The following is a 27,757-nucleotide window of genomic DNA, read 5'->3' on the forward strand; positions in this document are numbered from 1 at the left end:
TGCATACCTGATACATGGAAATTGTCCAACCTTTATCAAAAGTTAATTCCTCAGACTTTTTTGTGAATGATGTTAGCTGATTACATGTAAATGAAACTGTTGGGAGATTAGACAAATCTAATGAAAGCTGGTCTTTACATGTGACTTGAAGGAAGCTGGTACTGTACAGTTACCTCCAAGTGAGACAGGTTGACTTGGCCTAGTGGGAACAGATTCATCTCCTACTTAGATTCCCGTCACGACTTCCGCCGAATTCGGTCCCTCTCCTTGTTCGGGCGGCGTTCAGCGGTCGACGTCACCGGCCTTCTAGCCATCGCCGATCCACTTTTCTTTTTCCATTTGTTTTGTCTTTGTCTTACACACCTGGTTTCAATCCCCCAATTACTTGTTCATTATTTAACCCTCTGTTCCCCCATGTTTGTTTGTGAGTGATTGTTTTAATGTAAACGGTCTGTTTATTGTGGGCTCACATATTTTGTATTGTATTTGGCTATTTTGAGTAAAATACGTTTATTTACTCATATCTGCTGTCCTGCGCCTGACTCCTCTACACCAGCTACACACAGACTACATTACAATTCCTCTCTTACACAGGACTAATTCATCTCCTCTTATTGTTCATGCAAAATTGCCGTACCTCACAGAATATGAAGATTATGTATTGTAGACAATTCTCCAGAGATGTCTTTTCCTTTCATTGCATGCAAGAGAAAAATAGAGAGGGAATTGCAAGCTTTTGATAGTAATCACAACGCAAATGTATACATTATAGATTGGTGAAAAAATACATGAATAAATGTATCACTTAGGTTACAGTCAGAGGTGTATAGTCAAACAACATATAAAAATACAATTTTATTTTTCATAGAAAATAGATGATTCAAGGAACAACGTGAAGTAGGTCTCTCATTAGCGACATTCCCCCATGGCACAAATGGATCATAAACTCATTGAAATAATGCTGTCGGAATAGTGAATCAGTTTTAGGTCATTCACATGAAAAACAAAAGGAGAGCCGCATACTCTAGGAGCTCAGATGCAATAATTAAGTCATTCATATAACACATCTGATAAAAGATGAACAACCTTGTACAACTCACCCAACTGTGGCCTTCCATGTCATTGCAATGACGTCGGAGTGAGTGTCTTGTAGCGAGCAAGATGTCTTTCTTTAAAAATCAACAAACATTGATAATTGTTACCCTCAATACTCTCATGAAAAACATACCTTCTAATTAGGCTGAGAATCTTTTACTTTGCTGACAAATGAGAGGGGAGACCAAACCCTCATAGGAGAATAGGAGTTATTGATGGATGGGCACTAAGCCTAATTAAGAAAATAAAGAAGTGCAGCATCGTATGTGATATCTAGTGAGCGTATAATTGGTGAAAAGTTATTTTGAGAACTTAAGTGGTTTACATTCCAGTTGCAGAGTTTTAACACCCCAGGCTTCCTCAAACCCTTACATTGACCAATCGCTAGCATGTCTAAACCTAACATTACCCTATCCCCTTACATGAAGCAGTTATCAGATGCATCGGGCCAGGCATTTAGATCACCTACTGTACCACGAGTTTTAGATTTTTCAGAGCATAATAATTGCCCCCGAAGGCATGCATCACTGAACAAAGCAACGTGAGGGACCACTGTTGCCACTTTCAGGGCAAACTTACATGATTGTGTACAAAGGAAAACAGAACATGAACAGGGAGAGAGTAGCGAGACTATCGGTATGGCAACTGAAATCAACAGACAGTAAATGCAGTGAACTGTAATATTTCCATTTTAAAGCGCAACTGAAGCTCAACTTATCGGATAGAAAACGGCCTGTGGCATCGATATTAGTCAGAAACATTTATTGACTACAAAGTGTAAAGGATAATATCGTTCATAAAGTTAGTCTCATCCAAAACAGTTTTGTAAGTGAGTTCTTCATGACTTACTTGAGGGTTGGGTTTTGATTCCGACAATGCTCACTTGCCCTTAAAGGCACGGCATACTAGATTCGGTTTGCTCCCAGCAGAATTAAGCTAGGCGAAACGAACATCTGTGCCTTGCATACTCCATTAAAAAACCTTCGCTTGAAAAACGAGAAAAAAAAGCAACAAAATGACCGTTGAGATGGCGTAGCAACAACATAGCCAAACAACTTCCTCAAAATAGTCATAATTAATAAATCAAGAAATCTGTAATTCATTTGGACTTTGCAGAGGTCTTAGACGCGCAATTTTACATCGAACTAAAATATTTGGTGCAGTATTTCTCAGGTGATTTTTTTTGCATGAAAACTAGTCATCTCTCACTGAATGACAACAAACACATCATTGAAGAATCCCATCCATAGTTCCCACTCCTACTAGGAGTAGTACTGCTGACCAATCATCGATGAAGGGGCGTAGACTTCGGCTACCGAACTTCGAGTTGCCTTAAGAAAAAAAAAAAATGTGCTCGAACAGACAGAAAAAAACCTGCCACACACCAAAACCAACAAAAATGTCACAAAATGTTGGCATAATATATGTGCGAACTGTTTTGACTGGGAAGCATGCGACAGGCTTAGCACTATACACAGCTGAAATGATTGCACTCTCTCCATTCCTTCCTCAGAACACACAGACAGTGAGACAGACCTGCCCATCAGGATATTGGATCTGACTTTGTTTACATAAAACGATTAATTGCAAAAAAAAATACATAACAAATATTGCAATAAACATCTTAGCTAGACATAAAATTGTACGACTAAACCCTTGGCAAAACACATCAAAATTCATTACAGATTTCTTGAGTTATATTAGATTTATGCTGACTATTTTGAGGAAGTAATACTGTCTCATTGGGGACAAAAATCAGTAACAGCCACATCGAACCACATCCCCAAAAATGAAATCCCTTTTTTTCTTAATGAGCAACAGAGAAACACATGCAGAATCAATGTGTTCAGTCGCTCTTTAACAGGTTTGTTTATGTGGCCTCCAAGAATCTAATTCACAATACATACTGACCACACCTCTGACAAACATAATTAATGATTGCTGGCAAAAGGTTAATATCCACTCAGAATCAACAGTGTATTAATGAGCCCATTACCAATGATGGATCAAGAAATTAGTCTCCTTTAGGACGAGGAGCATATTGGATGCAGAGAGATATTGATTGGATAAATAATGCTTTTTATATAGACAACACTTTGTCCTGCTGTCCTGCTGGCATCAGAAGGGTGATCCCAGACAATACAGGCCTTCATGCACTATAAATGGTGTTGTAATTGATACTCGGAGACGAGGATGAAAAACAAGCTCACCCCTTCCCCTCCTCTACAACAACAGTTTACCTATTTAGACCCATGGCTAGCTATTGTAACAGTAGTAGCTCGCCAGTTAGCCCTATTGACTTATTATGGGCTTGCGATCTACGGTACGAAGGCAGGTAAACATCTAAACTGAACACAGCATGTATTCATTAACGCATCAAGATAAAATATTGTAGTCAGGCAACATATGAGATGTGAATAGGCAACATTTCAAAGTCAGAGTGTATTTTCTCTCTTCAACTCAAATAATGGCCGCCATTGATTTCAATAACATTTTGGTAATTTTTTTAAGTGGCTGCGGCATATGTCTTTGCACACTTTCTGTTAAAGCTTGCATCGATGCATGATTCAAAATATATACAAACAGAGTACGTCTTCGAAAAACTGCATACAGAATGTTGTCAGAAATTACCTTTACATTTCAATTTCACTATAACTCGGATCTTCCACTCTCCGGATTGTATCTACGTGCTCCTACAACTGCATCGCTTGCTGTTTGGGGTTTTAGGCTGGGTTTCTGTACAGCACTTTGAGATATCAGCTGATGTAAGAAGGGCTATATAAATACATTTGATTTGATTTGATATCCAGCCCTTAGTTTATTGTTTTTCCAAGGGTAGATTTGCATCATTGTTGTTTACGTTCATGCCTTAATGTTCTTCTCCGTCATTCTGCGAGCTAGGCTATATGTATAAAGAGCTTTTTTCATTGGACAGTAGGCTACTGTGAAGTACTGCGGATGCCACTTGCGAGGAAATTATACATGGTCTCTTTTATCTCCTTACAGGTATTGAGTGACAGACATTCATTTTCATTTGTACATTCGGGGAGCATGATGACAGCGTAACAATAGTGGTTGTGATGAGTGGGCGAGGCTCCTCCCATTGTCTAAGTAGAGCTCCTCTCTCCTCTATCTCCTCACACCACCGCCGTGCCGAGCCAAAAACACCCCACGACCCCCATAGGGAGAATCATGTGGAGGACAGCTTTGCATGCCTTCCATACAATGGAACTCTCGCAAGGCGTCTCAAAGCACTACACTACTCCACCGACTGTGGACTGTACTTTGGTGCACAAAGAGAAGATACTTACATGCTTTGTTAACATTTATATCTGTTTTCATGACACTTTAGGTACCTTTGTCCTTCCATGTGGCATCTCTGAACAATGTTTGAGGGGAATTTGAGGCACACAAATGTTGGATCGATCTTTGATCACCCTGTTGCATGATAACTTCCTTGAAAATCAGGACATTTAAAACTTCCCTACAAAAAATGTCACTGTTGCGGCAGGATTGTTATCCTTCTGTAGAAACTGGCTGAAATGAGGATCCTACATCTGTATGTACTTCTACATATACCAAAGTTGTTGTTGCCACTTTGTCAAATCCAGTGTTTACATCTTTTTATTAGATTTGGTTTTACTGAGAAACCAAGTAGCTGTTCCCTAAAAGTAGGATTGATATTATGTTTTTCCTTTCAAACCTCTTGTTTAATCTCTTAGTTGTGCAGCCTTAGTTTCTCAAGCACACTGACTCAGCAGAATTTAAAAAAAAACTTAATAGCATGGACCCTAATTAAAAGGGAAGAACTTCTGCAAGCAATATCTGAAGGTTTGCTACATATTTAGAATGGAAAATGTTTAAATGAGTTGCCAGAAAAAGAATAGCTTTTGTGTGCAATATAGTGATTCGCTAGCTAGAATATTTTGTTTGTGTTTATTTGGCAAATGGAAAGTATTCTTTTTGCAAGAAATCCCATTTCTCCACCTCTAAGCATATGCATTCAATGCAGCTTCTTCATCGGAGTAAAACAAACACACTATTAAAACAGGCAGCAGAATCCCATTCAAATTTGATGATTTGATGCGACCTACCATTTTCCCCAAAGTAGTCAAACTATAAACAATCTTATTTATGTCCCTGCATCTCTGTTCTAAACTGAACAAAGAGAGTAGTGCTAGACAGAGAGAATCATGTGAGGAATGAGAGAGTGTGCTCCGGGGACGGAGAGAGAGACAGAGGTTCAGAGGAAGACACCAGGGGATATCGGCACAGGGAAGCCTCAGTGGAAGGTGTGACTGGGAAACTGAGGCTCTGAGGTAAGTGTTCATGCTCAGTGCTCGAACGGGTAGTAGAGTTCTTACCTTGATTGAATCAATTGCTCTGTGTAACGAGCTGCTGCACCCAGCCTCCCCTGGGTGACAGGGAGGCCGGCAGAGAGTGAACCAATCCAGCCTGTCATGGCCGACCAGAAAACAGGGAAGATGAACAGTGTAATGCATCATAGCTGTGGGCGACCATTGATGTGTAGAAGACTGCATTTATTGACTCATTGACTGTATTGATTGTCTCAATTGATGAAAAGTCCAGAGACAGTAGTAAGACAGCAGACAGAAGCACAGCAAGCTATGCAAAAAGGATGACGGTTCTTATTTCATGGAGTGAAACATAAAGTAACATTTATAGAAAAGCAGAAAAGGACTGTAAAACTCTTGTTATTATAATCCGTGCCATGTATACAAACCTGGATGAAGATGAGCACAAGTGGGTTGCAATGCGATGATGAACATTATGTTTCCTCAACAAGTAGACATATTCCAGTCAGATACATGATACTGTCAAACCAATGTGGGAGATTTACTGGGTAAACCTGTGCATATTAACATTTTGTCTGAAGCAAATCCTCAATTTGACATTGACAATGATGTTCCAGGCTTACTTAATTAACCCATGTATCTCTTCATGACAGAAGACTGCGTGGCACCAGATGTTTGTTAACTCCCTTCTGTTGGGTCCTCCTCTGTTGTTCTTCACCTCATCGCCTTAACAATAACAGGAGAACCCCATTGGCTCGCAAATCTCACTGCAAATTTTGTTTTCGCAGTAGTTCTGTCACATTTATCATATAATAGCTCTATATAAAATAGTTTTTAGAATAGTTTTCCTCCATTTATAATATACTTTGTGCACACCTCAAATACTGTTACTTCAGATTACTGGGCATAGGATACTTTGCATGGGTGTGACATTTACAGTAATCCCCTTGATGTGTGTGAGAAATACATTCTAGTTGATACACCATATGCCAATTCCAGCCTCACAAAGGATGATATACAAAAACAATTAGAAATATATGTACTGTACATTTGTTTAAAACATGTTACCTACGAGTGCAGGTCAACAAAAATATTGACTCTGACGAAATGAAAGCTCTGCTTTGGTAAACTTGGATTGACAAAGAAGGGATTGTCTCCATTTATAATACATATACGGACAACCTCAAATACGACATGAGGGTCACGTCAAGGGATAATTGTACTGTAAGATTCATTTATTTTTTATTTTTTTATCTCTCTACAGAGTGTTGAAATAAATCATCCAGAATACTTCATGGCCTCAGTCATCTGAGTAGTATAACTGTTTTGTACTGTACGCTGGTGGGTGTGGGTGAAAGGGCAACAAACTGCACGGAAAGTAAAAGGAGAAGAAGCAGGCAGAATACACCCTTAGGGCTCAGGAGGTAAGGACACTTAACTTATCGCATGCATCGTCATAGTCGACATGATTCATGTATCAGCTCTATGTTTTTAAAACAAAAGGAATAAAATCATCTCCTCTTCACAAATATAAATATAATTTTATGTATAGTATGTACAATAATGTTTTAGTTTTGAGGGCGAGAATAGAAGCATATCGGTAAACTCTTTTTTCCCTATGGATACAGACAACTTCTCAAAGACAGCCATGATTGATTGACGTACTCAAGCACTCTCTCAGAGGATGAAGCGGTAGGGACAGACAGTGGATGTGTTATTGAGAAAGGCTGGTGGTGTAGCTGTGGCTGTGACGTGGGGCAACAGTCTGTTAGTTCTGAGAGCCCCGAGAGTCACTGCCCTCCTCCAGCTCCCACTCAAAGTTCTGGCCAGTCATTTGGTAGAACATCATGTTAAAGGGTTTGAAGAACTTGTGCAGTCGGCGGATAACGTCCGGGTCAATTTTAGGGTGAGTTCTCCCCTTAGATTTGCCGAGACATCTCGGGGTGCTGCTGTCCTCTGGCTTCTTGAGACAAGGAAATCCCTTCGTTTTGTTGAAGTAAAAGTGTTTATCCGTGACGATCCGCTTGAGCCCAAGAAAGTCCTGTACCTTGCCCATCTCGCCAGCGGGATCAACAATAAGCCTCTCTCCACTGACAAAGTGCATCTGGGCGAGAGGGAAGTACTGCATCCACGTCTCCAAGTGGAGCGCGTAGATCCCTATACGTAGAGCACTCCACGACGCATCTATTAGGCCCAGCGTCCGGTTCTTAAAGGCCAAAACCTCAAAGGTTGGGATCTCAGGTTTCTTGGACAGAGTCTGTGTGTAGTCTGAAATAGCCCTGGTGACAGGGTTGCGAACCACAATGATTAACTTGATGTCCCTGGCCATCGTGTGGATGCGTTTGGGGGCGTGGCTAGTCACAAAGTAGCTGGGTGTCTTCTCCATGGTGATTTGTCCCTCCAGCGTCGAAGGCATCAGGTCTCTGTGAACACAAAGCAGCAGTTAGCTCAGCTCTGTTAATACTGAACTCTCTGCACCTACTGCAACACAAATGAGGTACTCAAGGAAAGGGTAAAAGAACATTTGGTATTTATGGAGCAATAAATTATTTGAAATTACAAGTGAAAATAACTGTTATTATCACTGGATATTATGTAGCGGGGAGAAACATACAGCTTATTTCATCCGTGGAGTAATATGGGCAAGATAAAAGAAACGGAAGATGTAACGGCAAGTGAGCAAGCATGCTCATTGCCTAATTGGCTCCATCTGTGTTACTCCAGGAGCTGTTTTGGAACTTTAATAATGAGTTCACTGCATATCATTAATACTGCTGGTGCCTGGGGTATTGTTTTGTCATACATTTATTTTGTGTGCTCCACACTGTGTGCCTGCCTTGAGTTCCATTCCTTAGCATTCACTCCCACTTCTGCGTTGTGTGCAACACACTCATTCCTTTTCTTTCTTAAGGTTAGAGGCTGTTCATTGAAGGGAATAGTGATTCATTATACGATTCCTTGTGATCATTTGTAGTAGACCAGAAATGCCCCTGCCTTGAGAGATTTATCTCAGGGATAACAGGAAACCATTTGCCAGTGCCGCAAATATTATGTTCAACTTTGTCTCTGGGACTAAGTTGGGGGATAAATCAATGTGGAAGCAAATGTAATTCATACATACGAAAGAGAGATTAGTTCCTACAGTTTCTCTGTTTTCCTCTATGGATAATGAAGCATTATGTGTACCTCAAGCAAATCGATATTAAATGCTTACATTGTAATCATGTCTAAACATGGATTGCAATGAAAAACAGTCTAAATTGGCCACATTAAAAGCTGTGAATGGTGTAGCCTTTATGTACTTACACCAAATAGAAACATGAAATACAATACAAATGTATGAACACTGTAATAAATGCTACTGCTTTGATCATGTTTTACAATCTCCTTGCTGTATAAAAGTCATTCTATTTTTAGTCATGCTATATTTTCTTTGAATATTTGTGAAATCCACATCTCGTAACTACTCCATTCCTTCAAAACAAATGATTCCACTTTCACAGATACAGAGAGTACAATGTTTTCTCAATTTAGATTGTCATCAGCATAGACTTAAAGATGGCACAATGTAGCCACATCAATCGTTTGCATCCTGGACACATTCTATAGGGACTGTTCTCTTTGCAAAGAATCCAATTTACTGGGAGAAACAAATCAAGTGTTATGTACATACATATTGACCCCCCCCCCCCCTCACACCACATAAACACACACATGGACACTGGCCCTCAAGACACACAAGTGGCCTGGTGATGTCATTTCTGTAACAATATTGCACTCCTGATGGGTAATTTCCCCCTGGATTCTGTTTGGCTCAAGATACTATAGAGGCTGTGGCTATTTCTTAGGCTGTAATTGGATTTAAAACATACCTACAGATTGCATAGTGACTGGAAGGAGTATTAGTTTTCATTACATTCCATCAATGTTCCACACTTCCTCAGTGGGGTAATGAATGGCTAAAGATTTTTTTCTCCCTTCAAGGTCTTCAGCTGATGGCTATTTAAAGTCAAGTCTAAAGCATGTTAGATGGTAGCGAGGGTGTGCCATCACTGTGTATGAGAACTAAAGCACAGAGAGAGGAAACTCAATAAAACACACCACAATGAATCGCCTTGAAACAACCTATGTACTGCACATCCTGTATAGAACCATAAGCACAAAATAGCATGTCTCAACAGTAATGAGTCATGCCTCTTTGACGCAAACATCCCATTGACAGGACAGATAAATGATTCTCAAGGTGACCTCTTCTATTTACGTCAGCCACATCATAAGCTATTGTCCTCATCAGGCTTCATTAAAAAAAATAGAGGTTGAACAAGCGCGCGATACCTTCATCTCTGATAGAGGTCGAACTCATTTTGATTGAGAAGGAATCCGTCATGGATCGTGTACATCGAAAATGTCAGTGGAACAGGGAGGCGGAACAGAAATCACAATGCTGATAAACAAGCTAATTGTCCTGCATGCGCCAGGCAGATTGCTCCTCTGGCCTTGCACTCTGGCGAAACTGAAGTAAACAACAGCAAAGAGTTAACTCTCATATCTCTACCCATCAGCTGTTGAGCTCAACGTGGGTCATTCAGGTGGGTAAGTAAATAAAACACAGAACGCTAAAGAGGCCCGGCGAACCATCTGCTGTTTACTCAGTCAGACCACATAACACATCTCTTAACATTTAGCTCTTGTACCATAACAGCAGACCCTCTAATGTATACACTAAGGGCTGGATTCAATCCCTATCGCTGTCGTTCAGCGATAAGCTCGCTTGAAATGTAAATGTAACATCTGATTGAGCCAACATATGCAGCGTTTACCGTTTAATGCAGTCTCCGCTCCATGACAATAGGGCTACAACGCGGAACTTCGGCAGTACGGATTGAATCCAGTCCTATCTAACATAAGTGTAAGGACTTCCCGTTTCCTGGAAGACAAGTGAGTCACTCACGTCCTGCTCCTGAAGCATATGGGGATGCAGTGGTTGTACGACAGAGTACATGGTGGTCGTGCTTGTACCAACTTAGAGACAGGAGAAAAAACTGTGTGACTACTACATAGTATGACGACAAAGCTGCAGTTCTCAACATGAGAGGGTAGAAAAGGTAATTTCAATAAGTACATGCTTTTCTGCAAGCATGCTTTTCTGAAGTAGTACAATGTAAACAGGAAAAAGTGATCTTTAAAATGCATTTTCATTTGCTGCTTTGAAGTTAAAAGCAATTGCAATTCCTTCTCTTCATGATTTCTAATATACAGAGGAAAAAAGAGGAGGATGACAGCACTGATCATTTCTGCCAGGTGTTTCAAACTCATGCAAATGGAATGTCCTTTGAATCCTCCAACCAATGGATAGCTACAGATGTTGGCCCAGACTCAGACAAACACCTATTATAATATAGTTGCTCCGCCAGATTGGGTGCCACTATCTGTGCACTGTGAACTGGGTATAGGTTCACTCCACCGACCATCACAGCTTTGAACCATTTCACATAGAGACAAAAATGAATGCTAAATTCACACGTCTGGAGTGGTTACAAAAGATTCAGGAAATGCATATTTTCTTTCAACACGCAGACTACCAACAGTGCCATTTCATGACCATCTCTTAAACGCCTACTGAGGAAGTCTTCTGCTACACTCACTATGAGTGGGCTCTGGAACATGCCCATGCATTTCCCTCAATGAATATGTTTCATTACGCCCTGTCAAAACCATTAAAGAAGAAAATGTTGAGGCATGACGAGTTGGGGAAAATATTCATTTGCATCCCAGACACTAATAAGGCCAAGCTGTTTCTTGGAGCATAGAAAACATTGCTGCTGAGAGACTTGGTCATTTCTAATAAAACACTGGCACAGTAATAAAAGCTGCTCCAATCTCTCATTTGGCTTCATCGTGGCACTGGTACTGAATCGAACTCACAAAGCCATATCATATCAATGGCATTTGTACAATCCTTGAGCAGTCCACACACAGTGGGTCCTATCCAGCGAGAAAACAACATTTGTTTTTTTGTCATGAGGAATACTGTAAATGGACTTATTCAGTCTTTGTTAGTGGATGAAGGCATTATTTTGAGAAGAAAAGCGGGTTATGTTGCAAAACACTTGTAGCAGCTGTGTGCTGGCACACTTCCATCTCCCAGCTTTGCCATGTTACTTGGTATGTGTAATGAGCACAACATTGGTGTACAATTTGCTAGTGCGAAAAGAGGGAGAGGTGAGTTGAATTAAAACATGACACAGCCTCCCCGCTGTAAATAAGCCCATTATACTGCAGATGAACTGTGTGCTTCAATGGAACAGTTAAGGAGAGAACTGACAGCTGGTCCTGATCAAAACCTTTTTCCCGCTCTCTTCTTGAGATCCCCTGAAGACCATTCCACTTCCAACAGTGGGGGAGCCAGGCACTTTCTCTACCCACAACAGCAGACTGGCGCGCTGAGATCTGAAGCAATGTTCACATTCTCTTTGGACATAGAACATCGTGAAATAGAACAAAGGCAAGGGGGGAAAAAAACTTTATAGACCCTTGGAATATCATAATAAACTGCATGATTAGGTCATTATTATTATACATTGGCCAGTAAATTTGCCTATTTTTCACATTAAAGCCAGAGGAGGAGAATAGGAGCAATCGCATTTCAAGGATTCTAAAGATATTATCGGCAGCTTTCAAGTTCATTTTCTGTGTCACTCTTTTAAGTTCAGTGGCTTAGATCAGAACCGAAACTGTACTCTGCAGATCCATCCCTAAGAAAAAAATATTTTCAAACATTACTGTTTTTATCAGCACTCAAATGCACAGGTCTACAATACTAGGAACATGCCACTCATTTGAATATATATGCTGTTACTTCTAAATGTTCCTCGCTTGTGTTTGTTTATGTGCATTTGGATGAACTGATGAGAGTGCTTCAGGCTACACACATACAATTTGCTCACAATAGCCCTCTATATTATACGATTGGTGTTGCAATTACAACAACAAGCAGATGTGATGGCCTGTAATTCTGCTTCAGAGCACCGCAGTGAATAGACAAGTACAAATTATCAGTCACCCTCATTGTCTCTCAATGTCATTTATTTACCTTACCCAAACACAGTCAAGAATATATTGGAATAAAATAAAAGCCCAGACAGTAATTGCTGGTCACACCTGAGTATACCAGAAGCAAAGAGTAAAATGTGTATTCAGGGCATTTTTGCAGATCTGGTTCAGTTATGCAGATCCAATTAACAATATGACAGATTGAACTTGATAGATTTCCTATCCTGCATTGGAATAACAGCTAGGAACACTCATCTGGCCACTTAGGAGATTCGGCTGCAGCTGATCATGGATGTAAGAAACTCCACACATCTCTCTCATACTATGGCCTTTGCATGAGTGATGAGTGAAGGACATCTATTAGTGCGTGGATAAGCATGTGAGCGTAAAATATAGAAAACCACTTCACATCAGAGAAAGCCCCATACGGCTCACACCACCGTCCGAATAAAGTGACATAAAACCATCCATGGATGACGTTCAATATGGTTTACCCATTTTGTAAGACATTGTCATCAACCCAGAGTGCTGTTAGACAGTACAGTGCATACTGTCATTGTACTATACATGTTTAACTACAGGAAGTTTTAAGTTGAATTCTTGATCCAGAAATCATGGAATCCAAAAAGCAAAAAAACTAAAATATATGTTTGACTTAATAACTCAAATGGCTTTAGATTCTGAATTGGACATTTTTGTGATTTTACAGTTTGTGCATTAATCTTAAAATACTGTAGCCAGGTGGGACTAGGGCTGTAGCGGTCATGAAATTTTGTCAGCCGGGTGATCGTCAAGGTAATAACTGCCAGTCTCACGGTAATTAACTGTAATTAACATAAACACATTTAGCATCTCCTGGCTTCCACGCATAGCCTACACGACACTGATGCAGACGTTTGGAACATCTACATTTGAACAAGTCTAATAAATCCATGTAATATAGCCTACACCATCTTAATACATCCATTATTTATTTTAGACAGGTCTAAAGAATCATGATATGAAGAGAATGTAGTATATTTCAGAAGAACAGAATAGCATACTCTGAGCTGTCCTTATGTTAGGCCCTGATCTGGCTGTGCCATATGGCTGTGGGCTACACTAGTTCATTTAGCAGACAAGATTTGCTTAGAATTCCGTGGCATCATTTTCTGTTATTTTATAGTATGAAGAATACAATTGAACATAGCTGAATAAAATAGAAAGGACATTTTCTCCAAACGATTTGAGGGAGTGCGCACATGTGGCTATTCTGTGTTGAGCAGTTAACAAAGAAACAGGTACTCCTATATGCTTCATTTAGAGATATTTAGTTGTGATACAAATGTTGGGCTGTATGTTTTGTTTTTTAATACATTCTAAGGCTGCATGATGCGACTCTAATGATGATTATTTTTAAAGTTGCATGAAAGGCATGAGCTCCGCTTTGTTTTTTTGAACAGGCTGTACACACTTCATCAGTCACTTGTTCACAATTTAACAAGCACTTGATGCCTCAAATTTCCCGGCTGAATCCCCTTTGTGTGGCCATACTCCCCCCAAAACCATGCCTTATGCGGCCAGTGGCCGTTGTGCCCTTGGGCTGGATATAATCATTAAAATTCCCTTCTCCCCGCTGTGTTCTGAACCACCTCTCACTCACATGGTACTCAGTCACGTGATCAGGTCTTTCTCACAGGCTACAAGTGAAGACAGACACATTCGGGGACGCAACTGCGCGCGTCCTTATCTAATTCCGAGACACATATTGAAAGAACGTTCACATTTACTTTTCGTCAGCCAACAAGATAAGTAGGCCTAACGAGCAGCAAAAGCACTAGCCTATGTCAATCTACTATCCCCCTTAGCACAAAAGTTGACCTATTCTATTCTGTGCGAGAAATAAATATTCCAAACATAGTCCGGAACAGTTAATACAACCACTAGTATCAAAAAACCTGTTTTAAGCAATGAACCTGACACAACAGATGAGAACGTTTAGCTTAAAATGTTGATAAACTATTAGGCTATTGCGCACATGGTAGTAGGCTATAAGCGCAAATGTTCCATTAGCAGAAAGTCACGATTCTTAAAAGTGACCACAAATGCGATTATTCATGTCATGCTTTTATTATAAATGTGCATTTTTATGGTGAAAATTGTCTTCCCCAAATTTGAAACTCACGCCAGATAGGCTCTAAATGTGTTTCCTTTTAAGAAGTTATTTGGCCAATTTAGTTGTGATTACAAACCTTATCAAAACATATAGGCCTATGGGATAGGCTACATGAGGTGTGCGACTATGATTTGAAAAAGCTGCAAAAAAAAGAATGTGTTGTTTGCCTTTAGCTGGGCATCATTCACAAGTGGCAATACATAATTTACAAGTGATAGGCTAATATTGTCACCCATCACACTATTCTTGATTTCATCTTGTCTTTACATATACTAAATAATATGTGTGAGAAATTTGTTTTGATTTAGAATGGACCATTATCATGCAGCTTTCTCGAAACAGGGATAGTGTGAAAAAAATACATGTAATCTATTTTTTTTTTTACCTTTATTTAACCAGGCAAGTCAGTTAAGAACAAATTCTTATTTTCAATGACAGCCTGGGAACAGTGGGTTAACTGCCTGTTCAGGGGCAGAACAACAGATTTGTACCTTGTCAGCTCAGGGGTTTGAACTCGCAACCTTCCGGTTACTAGTCCAACACTCTAACCACTAGGCTACCATGCCGCCCCATCTATGCACTTAAATAGCGAATGAGGACGCTTTTCCCTTGGTTAATTTTCATGCCAGCCAGGTAGGTTATACTCCTGTATCAAAGAGAAGTGATGTGCTTAATATTAGGACAGTTGAGAAATAAATATAGTAGGCAACATGAGCTCTTGTGCTCTCATGAAGTGTTTGATTAAATTTTCGACTACATTTGCATTGATCTCAGAGTGATTACAGGGACAATAGAGTGCGGAGTACCAGGCAGTTAGCACGTTTGGTAGGCTACTAATGACCATCAGCTGCACCAGAGCTTGGAGAAGCCTAATTACCTTGACTAAATGGTCACATGGAATTTGACTGCCATCATGACTCGTGACCGCCGGTGTGGCGGTACTGAGGTCACCGTAACAGCCCTAGGTGGGACAACCACATCTCAGTCATAGTAAGTATTTTTTCATCAATAAAGTATCCATCAGCAAAGTCAGTGCCAGTAGGAAAAAGTCAGCCTAGAATTGAACCAGGGTCTGTAGTGGCTCCCGAAAAGCAAAGGCTGAATGTCTTTTAGATTGTAGAATATAAGAATATTTTATGTATAGATTTTTATTTAACTAGGCAAGTCAGTTAAGAACAAATTCTTACACTGAGCCAATTGTGCACTGCCCTGTGGGACTCCCAATTACAGCTGGTTGTGATACAGCCTAGAATTGAACCAGGGTCTGTAGTGGTGCCTCTAGAACTTAAATACAATGCCTTAAACCACTGCGCCACTCGGGAGCCCCTAATAGCTTGTGCAATTCTCTCAGGAAGGTTGAGATGCCAAACCCACGATATCCCCCACTACTCCATGGAAACCGCTATTGGTTTGAGTCAGCAATCCTCGCCAGAACTATAATTGTCCACAGCACTGCTTTGTCCAAACTAGAATTTGGAGTTGGCCAAGATTCAACTCACGTTCTGTGACTGTCAATTTGTTGGTGTAATATGACTGATGTGATATATCCTCTCGCCCACAAACTTAATATTAAACACTTGTTTACTGTTCATAGTGTATGGATTTAATACAAATAATGCTGATGATATCCCTGACAGCATCTGCTCCAAGTTGCAGATAATTCTATAGTTATACGTTTTGGAATTGCCTTAATCATCGGCCTTAATCATCGGCCTCCAATATACTGTACTGTTTTTCTTCCCTCCTTTTGTATTGTGTTGTAGTGGGTGTTGATGAGTGCTTACAATATAGAGGTTGCATTGCTGTGAATAAACCCACCAATGAATCTCCATTAAATGTATTTCTGACTTGTCAATTGTTCCCCCAGTCTTCAAATGAGCTCATGATTCAATGTACTTTCTTCATCTGTGAGAAAAGAACTGGCCTGCAGGAACCCTCAGACATTTACCGTGTTGCTGAGGCATGATTTTGACGTTGAAGTTGTGAAATCAGGACACGTCAAGTTAGAGAAGCTACTGTAGATTCCTTTCATTCGAGATCAATTTAATTGGGGGTCAGAATTTCACCTAATTTTTGTCAGTTTAACCTGGTTTACCCCTAATCTGACTCAAATTGTACAATCACACTCCAATCATGATATTGAACCTCCAGTTCGCCTCTGGTCTCTTTCTGTTGTCGGTTTATTAATTACCCCCAGGATATGGAGTCATTAATGGAATCACGCACATGGGAGAGTTCACAATACTCTTCCCTTTTTGGTGTCTGGGTGAAACCACACGGAGGTTTGTAGACACAAAAAGATCACGTAGAGTAAATACCTGTGCAAAGAATGTGGAGATAATTCACTCACCTATCAATCTGCTCCATTAAACCAGCATGATCAGTTCAATAGAGCTCAGAACGACACTAGCTGTCTCTTTACTCTATTATAGCATGTCATAAAAAAAATTGAAATCCCTGAGTTTTGTATACATCATTTCTAAGTGTGGTAGGCTATAGCCTTCCCTTCAAAATCTTGAGCTCTTTTCTGCAACTATTTATAAAGTTACTCAGCAAAGGGCTGCCAGAAAGCCTTTAAACATGCAGTAGTAGGTGGTCACTTAGAATGAAAGCTATTTGCTGCAATCTGAAGATGTCAGTATGTGTCCACATTCATTAAGGAATCAGAATAATATTTCAAAATCCTATGCCACTCACAGAAGCTCTTCATATGCAGGAGGCGCTTCAAAAATATACGTTTGACTAAATTAAATATATGAATGGAAGGTATTTGTTTCTTAAGCAGTCCTGAGAGGAAGAGGGGTGAACCTTGGTCAGAAGATAATGAGTTTTTATAATGCACTTCTGTTGCAGTGTCAAAACATGTCAGCACTGTTCAGTAGCTAAATCGCAATGTCTGTGCTTAACCTGCCCACCTATTTCAGTAGATTCTTCCTATATTATTTGTATTAAGAAAGTTACTTAGACATCTGTATGCACGGCTTAGTTTCCCTGTCACAAAAAAAGAGCACACCAGGTCTGGGTTTAAGGGGAAAAGCAACATGATTACACCCTGGTGTTTATTCCGGAACATCTGGCTACAAGAAAATAGGCTCTAAGAACGTTATAATCATGTACAGAAGGCCTAAGCCGCTCCATTAAGGACTAAGCTGACCTATCAGTGGAACCTTTGCTAATCCAAATTGTGCTCTAGCTGGCACAGATTGCTCAATTCAACCAGTGAGCTGAAAATACTCTGAAATGGTGGACCAGGTTCGTGAACGGCTATAGCCATTTATGCAAATAGTTATCCTTTCGATTATCTCTGTACACAAAGGGCAGTCTTTTTTCTTTTGACATACAAATGTTCATTTGATGATATCTATAGTCATTTTCAGAATTATTGGCACCCTTTTAAAGATGAGCAAAAAGACTGCCACAAATAATACAAATACTGAGTTATGTTGTATGCTAAACAAATTGAAAATGATTTTATACTAATACTAATTATACTAATTAGAAGCAATATTTTTTTCTATATAAATTATTGCCACCCCTGTTTTCAATACCTCACCTTGCGAGGATAACGGCACTGAGCCTTTTCCTAAAATGTTTTATGAGGCCTCCCGGGTGCCGCAGTGGTTAAGGGTGCTGTACTGCAGTGCTAGCTGTGCCACCAGAGACTCTGGGTTCGCACCCAGGCTCTGTCATAACTGGCTGTGACAGGGAGGTCTGTGGGGCAATGCACAATTGGCCTAGTGTCGTCTGGGTTAGGGAGGGCTTGGCCGGTAGGGATATCCTTGTCTCATTGCGCACCAGCGACTCCTGTGGCGGGCTGGGTGCAGTGCATGCTAACCAAGGTTGCCAGGTGCATGGTGTTTCTTCCGACACATTGGTGCGGCTGGCTTCCGGGTTAGATGCGCGCTGTGTTAAGAAGCAGTGTGGCTTGGTTGGGATGTATATCGGAGGAAGCATGACTTTCAACCTTTGTCTCTCCCGGGGGAGTTGTATGGGAGTTGTAGCGATGAGACAAGATAGTAGCTACTAACAATTGGATACCTTGAAAAAGGGGGTAAAAAAATAAAATAAAAAATGTTTTATGAGATTGAAGAACACATTGCACTGATATACTTCGTATGCGCTTATGGACTCCTCTCTTCAATTCAAACAACAGGTTTTCAAATCGGTTTCAAGTCCGGAGACTGAGATGGCCATTGCAAAATAGGCTTGGACGGTATACTGAACCATATACCGGGTCGCGTGTTTGTTTGTAAATAGAACAGCTGGAGAAAGCAGGAGCTAGTGAGTCCATAGCGTTCTATACAGTATGTACCGGCGAGTCTCTGTTGTGCTGCACATATGAGTTCATGAAGCTACACTTGTATGCAATTCACTGCTACATGTTTGCCATAAGCTATCTTATAACGGCTTTCTGCCGTGAGAAGTTTAGGTGAATTATCTGTACAGCTGCCATTTTTCCCCCTGTGCGTTTTTCTCCTCTGTTCTTCCCCCCTCTGCTCCGTGTACACACGAGGCTCTTCCTTCAGAAACAGCATGTTTTCTTCATTTGCACAATTTCTCTCGTACACCTTCGCTTGTAAATGTCGACACTCATCGAAAATGACATCCGGTAGTGCCTAGCTATGCTTGTATAACCTTATGAACTGGATTCACCTGTCTTTGCAATTAGTTTATGTTCGCTTTCGCACGTTAGCATTTAGCTAACAGCGTCTATGTGATTTCGCTATTACTTGTGCTGATTTTGTTAGCATTGTGGTTAATAGTAGACCCTCAATGGGCTTTTTTTTGTGTTTTCTTTGCGCCACCTTGTGTGGTGTCCAGCGGTAATACCGTAAATCCCGGGATGGCAGAAGAACGGTGTGATGTTATGAAAATCTGAATACTGGCCAAGCCTATTGCAAAATATTGATTTTGTGGTCAATTAACCATTTCTTAGTGGATTTTGATGTGTGTTTGGGGTCATTGTCTTGCTGGAAGATCCACTTGTGCACAAGTGTCAACCTCCTGGTAGAGGCAACCAGATTTTGGGCTAAAATGTTCTTGTACTGGATAAAGTTAATGAAGCCGGTGACAAGGGCCCCAGGACCAGTGGAAGCAAAATAGCCCCACAACATCAAAGATACACCAACTTATTTTACAGTAAGTATGGGGTTCCTTTCTGCTTAAGCATCCTTATTTTGATGCCAAACCCAACACTGGTGTGCGTGGCCAAAGAGCTCTATTTTCATGTCATCTGAACATAACACCGGTTCCAATCCAAGTACCAATGGCATTTAGCAAACTCCAGGCATTTACATTTGTTGGATGACATGAAAATAAAGCTCTTAGGCCACGCACATCAGTAGTGGGGATTGGCGTCGAAATAAGGATGCAATGCTCTATTATAAAATGCGTTCAAATGTTTTCAATACAGTGGCAGCCGCATTCACATAGACAATATCGCCATAGTCAATAATGGGAATGAATGTCGACTGAATGATTTGTTTTCAGCTATTTCACGAAAGACATAACCTGTTCCTATAGAATAATTCTATAGGAATTCCTATATTTTAATTCTTAATTTCTTAACTAAGTCATCAATCTGCTTCATTGAAAGACAGTGTCATGTCTACTCCCGCTCCCCCTCTTTGGCACTCATTGTCGCTAGTTTACTAATTACTACCCGCACCTGCGCCCCATGAGTCTCACCTGGCCTCCATCGCTTCTGTGATTACCTCCCCTATAACTGTCACACCCCTTGGTTCTTTCCCCAGGCAGTATTAGTTATGTTTCTCATGTCCAGACACTACTCTTGTTTTGCGCCATGTTTTTTGTATTATTAAATTCACCCCCTGTACTTGCTTCCTGACTCCCAGCGCCTGCATTAGATAGCTTTTCTTGAATCCGGATTCCCAGGTATTTACAGTATATGCGGGGACACAATCAATGAGGGCACCATACAAAGTGATTTGGAAAAGAAGTATCAAGTATTGAAATGAAAACAAAGATTCACTAGAAGTTTAACAAAACTTACATCGAGCCAGCTAGAGGCTGAGAGAAGGGCAGTCAGTCGATTGTCTGACCAGGGTAAATTAAACCACCATTTCTTTCAAATAAAAAGCCTGCCGATATCAAATGTTGATTACAAGCATCACTTATCAAGTTTTTCTCAGTAATGATGCCCAAGTCTGACACAACTCGCTTAGGCAGGGAAAGAGAGGAATGTCCATGCTTCAGTGCCTTAACTGTTTTACAAAATGTTGACGGATCACCAGGAGAGTCTGAGATAGAACTTAGAAAGTAGCCTGATTTAGCTTTCTTGATTGAGGAAGTGCATCTATTTCTCAATTGCCCATAAATCGGCCAATCAGCTACAGAGTTCATTTTTCTACCGTGCGCACAGACCTGATTTCTCATCATAACAAGATCTGAAAGTTCTATAGAGAAACAAGGAGACAAAAACAGTGAGAAAAAAGTATTACTTGTTAAACAAAATGTGTGTTTCTGAACTGTATTAGTATAAAATAATAGAATTTAGTATTTGTATTATTTATTGCTCATCTTTATCAAGGGTGTCAATAATTTGGGATTTGACTGTATCTATGAAATTTTAGCATGCTATCATTTGGACATTTCATAGTTCTTCCACAGCTGTGGTATAGTTACATCACACATGGATGTATTGAGCGACAGACCTTTTCACAGGCACGATAGTAGAGTAGGTGAAGGACAGGAAATGCATGCTTATATAAGAATGACAACTATGTTTACTTACATCTGGTTAGTGCAGGGATTGTTTTCCCTGGTAATGTCTGACAAAATGGTTTGAAATGGGTTTAAAATCATTCAATATGTATGGGCAGATGTGTTGTTGTACTGAGTTCTGGCCTGTCTTCAGGGAATAGTCTTATTACCATTACTCTATGTGGGTTGGTTTATGCAAGCCTGGCTCTTTATGGATGGGTTGATGCAGTGTTCAGTTTGAGTACATTTGAGTGAACATGCCACTGGCTACTTGAATTTGCTGTTGATATAATATAATTAATTGCAATCTGATCTCACAAAAACACCAGAGAACAACTTAATCTAAAAAGATTGCTTCTAAAGGAATCCCCATAGTGTGCCCTGTTTCTGATCCAGAATCTCTAAGGGAGGGACCCTTGTTCGACAACATAAGGGCAAGAGGGTTAACAACACTGTCAAAATAAACAACTCAAGAGAAAAAAAATGCTATGGCCAGACCACTCGATTTAATGTCGCTCTCTGCGCTGGACAGGGTTCACGTAACACAGAGCCTTTTTTTCATTCTAGGTTATATTTTCATGTACAGTGCCTAGTGAAGGTCTTCACATTTTGACATAATGTTATGGGTATGCTTGTCACTGGCAGAGACTGGGGAGTTGATCAGGATCAAAATAAATATGAAAGGAGCAAAGCCTAGGTAAAAAGAGAGGAAAATCCATACCAGTCTTTGGAAAACATTACCCTGGGATAGAGTTTTATTTTTCAGCGGGACAAATACACACATTTTAATGCCAAAGACACCAGAATAGCTTTCCAAGAGGTGTTGAGGGTTCCTGAGTGGTCTTGTCTCAGTCCTGACTTAAATTTTCTTGAAAATCAGAGACGATATTGCTGTCTATCAATGACTCCAAACAGAATTTACTGAGCTTGAGCAATTTTGACAAAAACGATTGATATATGTTTCCCTAACAGCTGTGCAAAGTTGGTAGAACCTTATTCAAAATGATTCATAGCTGTAATGGCATCCAAAGGTGCTTCGACCAAGTAATTATAGTGCATTCGGGAAGTATTCAGACCCCTTGACGTTTTCAACATTTTGCTACGTTACAGCCTTATTCTAAAATTGATTAAATATTATTTTTCCTCATCAATCTACACACAATACCCCATAATGACAAAGCAAAAACAGGTTTTTAGAAATTGTTGGATTTTTTTTTAAATTAATTTTTTTAACTAATACCTTACTTACATAAGTATTCAGACCCTTTGATATGAGACTCGATATTTAGCTCAAGTGCATCCTGTTTCCATTGATCATCCTTGAGATGTTTCTCCAACTTGATTGGAGAAAATCTGTGCTAAATTCAACTGATTAGATATGATTTAGAAAGGCACACACCTGTCTATATAAGGTCCCACAGTTGACAGTGCATGTCAAAGCAAAAACCAAGCCATGAGTTCGAAGGAATTGTCCATAGAGCTCTGAGACAGGATTGTGTCGAGGCACAGATCTGGGGAAGGGTACCAAGAAATGTCTGCAGCATTGAAGGTCCCCAAGAACACAGTGACCTCCATCATTCTTAAATGGAAGAAGTTTGGAACCACCAAGACCCTTCCTAGAGCTGGCCGCTTGGCCAAACTGAGCAATCGGGGAGAAGGGCCTTGGTCTGCGCGGTTACCAAGAACCCAATGGTTACTCTGACAGAGCTCCAGAGTTCCCCTGTGGAGATGGGAGAACCTTCCAGAAGGACAACCATCTCTGCAGCACTCCACCAATTAGTCATTTATGGTACAGTGGCCAGGCGGTAGCAACTCCTCAGTAAAATACACATGACAGCCCCCTTGGAGTTTGCCAAAAGGTGCCTAAAGGACTCTCAGACCATGAGAAACAATATTCTCTGGTCTGATGAAACCAAGAATGAACTCTTTGGCCTGAATCCCAAGCGTCACATCTGGAGGAAACCTGGCGCAATCCCTATAGTGAAGAATGGTAGTGGCAGCATCATGTTGTGGAGATGTTTTTCAGCAGCAGGGAATGGGATAGTAGTCAGGATCGAGTGAAAGATGAACAGAGCAAAGTACAGCAAGATCCTTGATGGAAACCTGCTCCAGAGCGCTCAGGAACTCAGACTGGGGTGAAGGTTCACCTTCCAACAGAACAACGACCCTAAGCACACAGCCAACACAACGTAGGAGTGGCTTTGGGACAAGTCTATGAATGTCCTTGAGTGGCCCAGCCAGAGCACGGACTTGAAGCCAATCAAACATCTCTGGAGAGAACTGAAATAGCTGTGCAGCCCCATCCAACCTGACAGAGCTTGAGAGGATATGCAGAGAAGAATGGGAGAAACTCCCCAAATACAGGTGTGCTAAGCTTGCAGCGTCATACCCAAGAAGACTCGAGGCTGTAATCGCTGCCATGGCTTCAACAAAGTAGTGAGTAAACGGTCTGTTTTCAGTTGTTATTTATTTATACATTTGCAGAAATGTCTAAAAACCTTTTCATTATGGGGTATTGTGTGTAGATTGATGAGGGGGAAAAATGATATAATCCATTTTAGAATAAGGCTGTAACGTAACAAAATGTGGAAAAAGTCAAGGGGTCTGAATACTTTCCCAATGCACTGTATTATTAGGTGTGAAGACATACACAATCAAGACATCATAATTGAAATACATAATCATAATTTATACTTTGAAAATGTGGAGTAGGTTTTGTAGCTCTATATTAAAACCCTCAATGTAATCCTTTTTTAGATTTAATTTTAAGTCAGTAAAATGTGACGAATCTACAAGGGGTGTGTAGACTTTCACTAGGCACTGTATATTTTATGATTCTCAAAGCCTAGCACCTGCAGTCCAATTGAACTGTGCCCAAGTACCCCACTTGCAACCATGTTATAAAGAGAATCTTAGACAATATTCCACATTGGTAGACCACTCAGTACAGATTGATTGTTGAAGTTTAGCATTATGTCTCCTCAACAGTATGCTGAGCCAACTCAATATAAAGTCCTTCTTTATCTTTGGGAAAAGGGACAGGGAACATGTCAGTTGTGAAATGGCCATCCCAAGTCATTGAGCAGACTCACTGGCTTGCAATGCTAAAGATGGGGGGCGATAGGTTTGTTATCCTGGAATAGATCTCAGTGCATCCCTCTGAGGCCAGCTTTGAGCCAATGAGCAGCACTTCCAATAAACCACTGTACACATCCTTAATCTCCTCAGCAGAGGTAGTCTGACACTGTGAGTGAATCTGCCATAAACACACATTGCAAATGCAGGATAGTGTTTTACAGATATACAGATTAAGTCGTGTAATCCTCGCTGCCAAAGGGGGAGCTTAAAAAGGAACGTATCAAACGTTTATGGACAAAATAAAACCCAAATATTAAACCCTCATCTCAGCTCCGGGGGCTTTTTTTTCTCTTGTTGCTCTAATCTGAAATGTTTTTCTCTTCTAGGAGTATCTGCAAGATCACTGACAAATCTTCTCCCTCTCAAGAGAACTGAGAATCTCCCTTTGCTGAACAAGAGGGTTAAAAATGAATAGTTGAAGAACTTTACTGACTTTACCAACAGTGTCCATGGTGACAAATGACTGTGATTCCGGGGTTATAACAGCGCTAAGTATAAGCGGTGTTTCTCTGACCACAGCTGAAATAAACTATTTAACAGTACTATTCACCAAGGTTATATGGAGAAAAATGAGTGCTAGGGTAAATCTTTTCCAGAATGTCAGTGGGCTGGCTCACACTGCCGAGGTTAAACTGACTTATTCACCATCATCAGCAGCAGTTTTACAGTCTGAGATGTCGGACTATTATTCTAAAGGCCTTTTTATGGATTTGAGTTGTGCCTAAATGTGCCTTTTTCACCAAATATTGGCGTTTCAAGCAAGTGAAGTGAGTGAAGATAACCCAGCCAAGAGGATTTTGCAGGATGAAAGAGTGTTCCAGTATCAGTGAGCATTTCCTAACTGGAAATAAGATACATCTTCAGACACTGATGGAGGATCCTGTCCTTCGATCCCCAGCTGCACAGCCAACCTTGAAAAAAATGTCATTTAGCAGGCAGGGCGATATAAAACATTTTACTGCTAAACAACAGCTTACATCCCCTCAAAAATGTCAACAAAATACATTTTACTGGGTGGAGCACTGCAGTGAAACAGAAACTTCAGGTGGCCTTCTGTACTTACTCAGTTTGTTATCTTTCATCCCAAAGAAGTTGCAGAAATACACACAAATACAAAATTACAAATGTCCAATACTAAATGCGAACTGTTATGATTGCATGACTTTGTGGGCGGTGATGGTCCTGATCAGTTAAAGCAGGGTATATCTCTGGCTCTGTGCCTGTGTGATGGAGTGATTGACCTGGGACGGTATGCAGCACAGTCAGAGCCTTTGAAGCTTGCCACAAAGAAGGCAGGCTCCACTTCAGAAATGGCAAGGATGTGGACTAAAAGGTGTCTGGCCGATGAATAACCTCTTGGAGAGTTTACTGTCCCCACTTTTATCCATATACTGCTTCAGTTAGACTATATTTTCTACAGTAGCTCAGGAGAATAAAAAAATAAAAATACTTTGAAGAGAAGTGAAATGGTACAATTTACAATTTTCCATGACAGTTAGCTCCTTGAAAGGCTGGATTCATCTAGGGATGGTATAAAAGAGAGGCACCCGTTTTTTCTACAAACGAGTATGAATTTGGTGTTTTGTTTATTTTCCTCAGCTAGCTACAGTACATTACACAATTTCTATTTTATTGGCCTATATTCCGCTTCTGCAGATTTGATTTTTTGTTACCTTATAAACTGTTTGAGTAAATGTGTTTCACCGATTTCATGATGCAACTGAATGTCTGTACTTATCATCTGTAGAGTGTCAGTCCATGTCTTCTCCTGATATATACGGAACAAGATAACAGTTTAGCAACCAAACCCTGCAAATATTTGGCAAAATAAGACATCCTTTTAAATGAATGAAGACATATTAGGAGGGGAAAGTCATCTTACTTGTGTGGTAATGAAATGATGGCCTTTGGCATCATTTCCACTGAGGCTGATTTCCCCTCCTATAATACATGCAGATATATTCCATGTAATAGTACAGCCTCCCTCTTATGCACCATTGTAGTTCCATCAGCCTCATTTTAACACTCGACCCTCAAACAACTCCCTCATGACCCACTTTAGTTTTCCTCAACTGCTGTGAGAGTCTCTTTTGTTTAAGGACGATCCACTGCCTGTCAATTAACCCGAGTGTCAGAATCACTGAATATAATAACAGATCTCATATCTGACCAAAGATTGTTTAATGTGATCAAACATTACAGAGAATTTCACGACTTTACAAGTTTTTAAAAAACCTATCCAGGAATTGCGGACTTTTTTTCTTGTTCATTACATTGTCTACTTGTGGTACTGAATATGTATAATCACATAATACCGCCTTGGCAGGAATCATTCTGCTGATCAGATAAACCCCTTCCAAAGCACTTCTGAATCATGGGGAGCAAGGAAGGTTCACTAGCAGCTTTATACCTTACACTTGATACCTGAGAACTTCCTATAACCTCAGTCACCCCAGTGCCAGAGACTGTCCCTGGGCCCCATTAAGTTGAGTGAGACAGGGTACAAAAGGATAAAACATCCCAGTAAAGCCCTGGAAAGCTCATGGGGACTGCTACCCGTGCTCCAGCTTGGTTACCGGAGAGCACTTAAGTGGAGGGTACTCCACTCATCAGGAACATGTTCCCCATCTACACTATTGTTATAATAAGCCCCTGTTTCTGAGACCACAGAATCTACCATCTATCTATCAATCACATTTATTTCATAAAGCCCTTTTTTACATCAGCAGCTGTCACAAAGTGCTTATACGCAGCGGTACAGAGGTTTAAAGAGTAAATTGATCAAAATAATTTGCTATGAACTGAACTGTATATTTGAATTACTTTGAATTTAGCCGGCTGGCTATTCCTTGCTGCCTGGTTCTTGAACAACATTCAATTAAGTACTGTGATCTGATGATTTGACACAGCAAACTGCATTGCGGCTTTTTGGCGTCTCCCCTGCTGCGAGGAATCCGAAACAGATGTTATTTCAAAGAGAAGACTCTTTATAATGAGGGAGGAAGGAGGGAGTGGAGTCAACCTATATTGAGGATACATGTTTTTTTATTTTCACCTGTCTGAGAACTTGCAGACTTTAGTTCAGAATACATTTGGATTCTGGTCTAGACTGTCAGCATGACTGGGTATACATTTGTCTGGTTGCTTTTAAATCTATAAGACACATGGATAGAGCTACTCTACCTGAAACAGAGCTACTAATCCCGAAACTCCCCGTGAAAATGGCTTCAATGTCTATGTGGCTGAAAATGAAACACATTCACTACAACAATGCCCC

The 27,757-nt window shown here is 40.4% G+C and overlaps 1 protein-coding gene across 1 annotated transcript in view; it reads right to left on the reverse strand.

Moving 5' to 3' along the window:
* Positions 1-6,638: 6,638 nt before the first annotated feature.
* LOC110486320 (heparan sulfate glucosamine 3-O-sulfotransferase 4) overlaps positions 6,639-27,757 on the reverse strand; it is an 87,748-nt gene continuing 66,629 nt past the window's right edge. Inside the window, exon 2 of the mRNA XM_021557832.3 lies at positions 6,639-7,834. Coding sequence (XP_021413507.2) covers positions 7,180-7,834 — 655 coding nt within the window. The 3' untranslated portion in view covers positions 6,639-7,179. The remainder of the gene's footprint in view (positions 7,835-27,757) is intronic.

The sequence above is a fragment of the Oncorhynchus mykiss genome, chromosome 13 (genome assembly GCF_057628025.1).
Source record: "Oncorhynchus mykiss isolate SJ-2025 chromosome 13, ASM5762802v1, whole genome shotgun sequence".
In the NCBI taxonomy this organism is placed as follows: domain Eukaryota; kingdom Metazoa; phylum Chordata; class Actinopteri; order Salmoniformes; family Salmonidae; genus Oncorhynchus; species Oncorhynchus mykiss.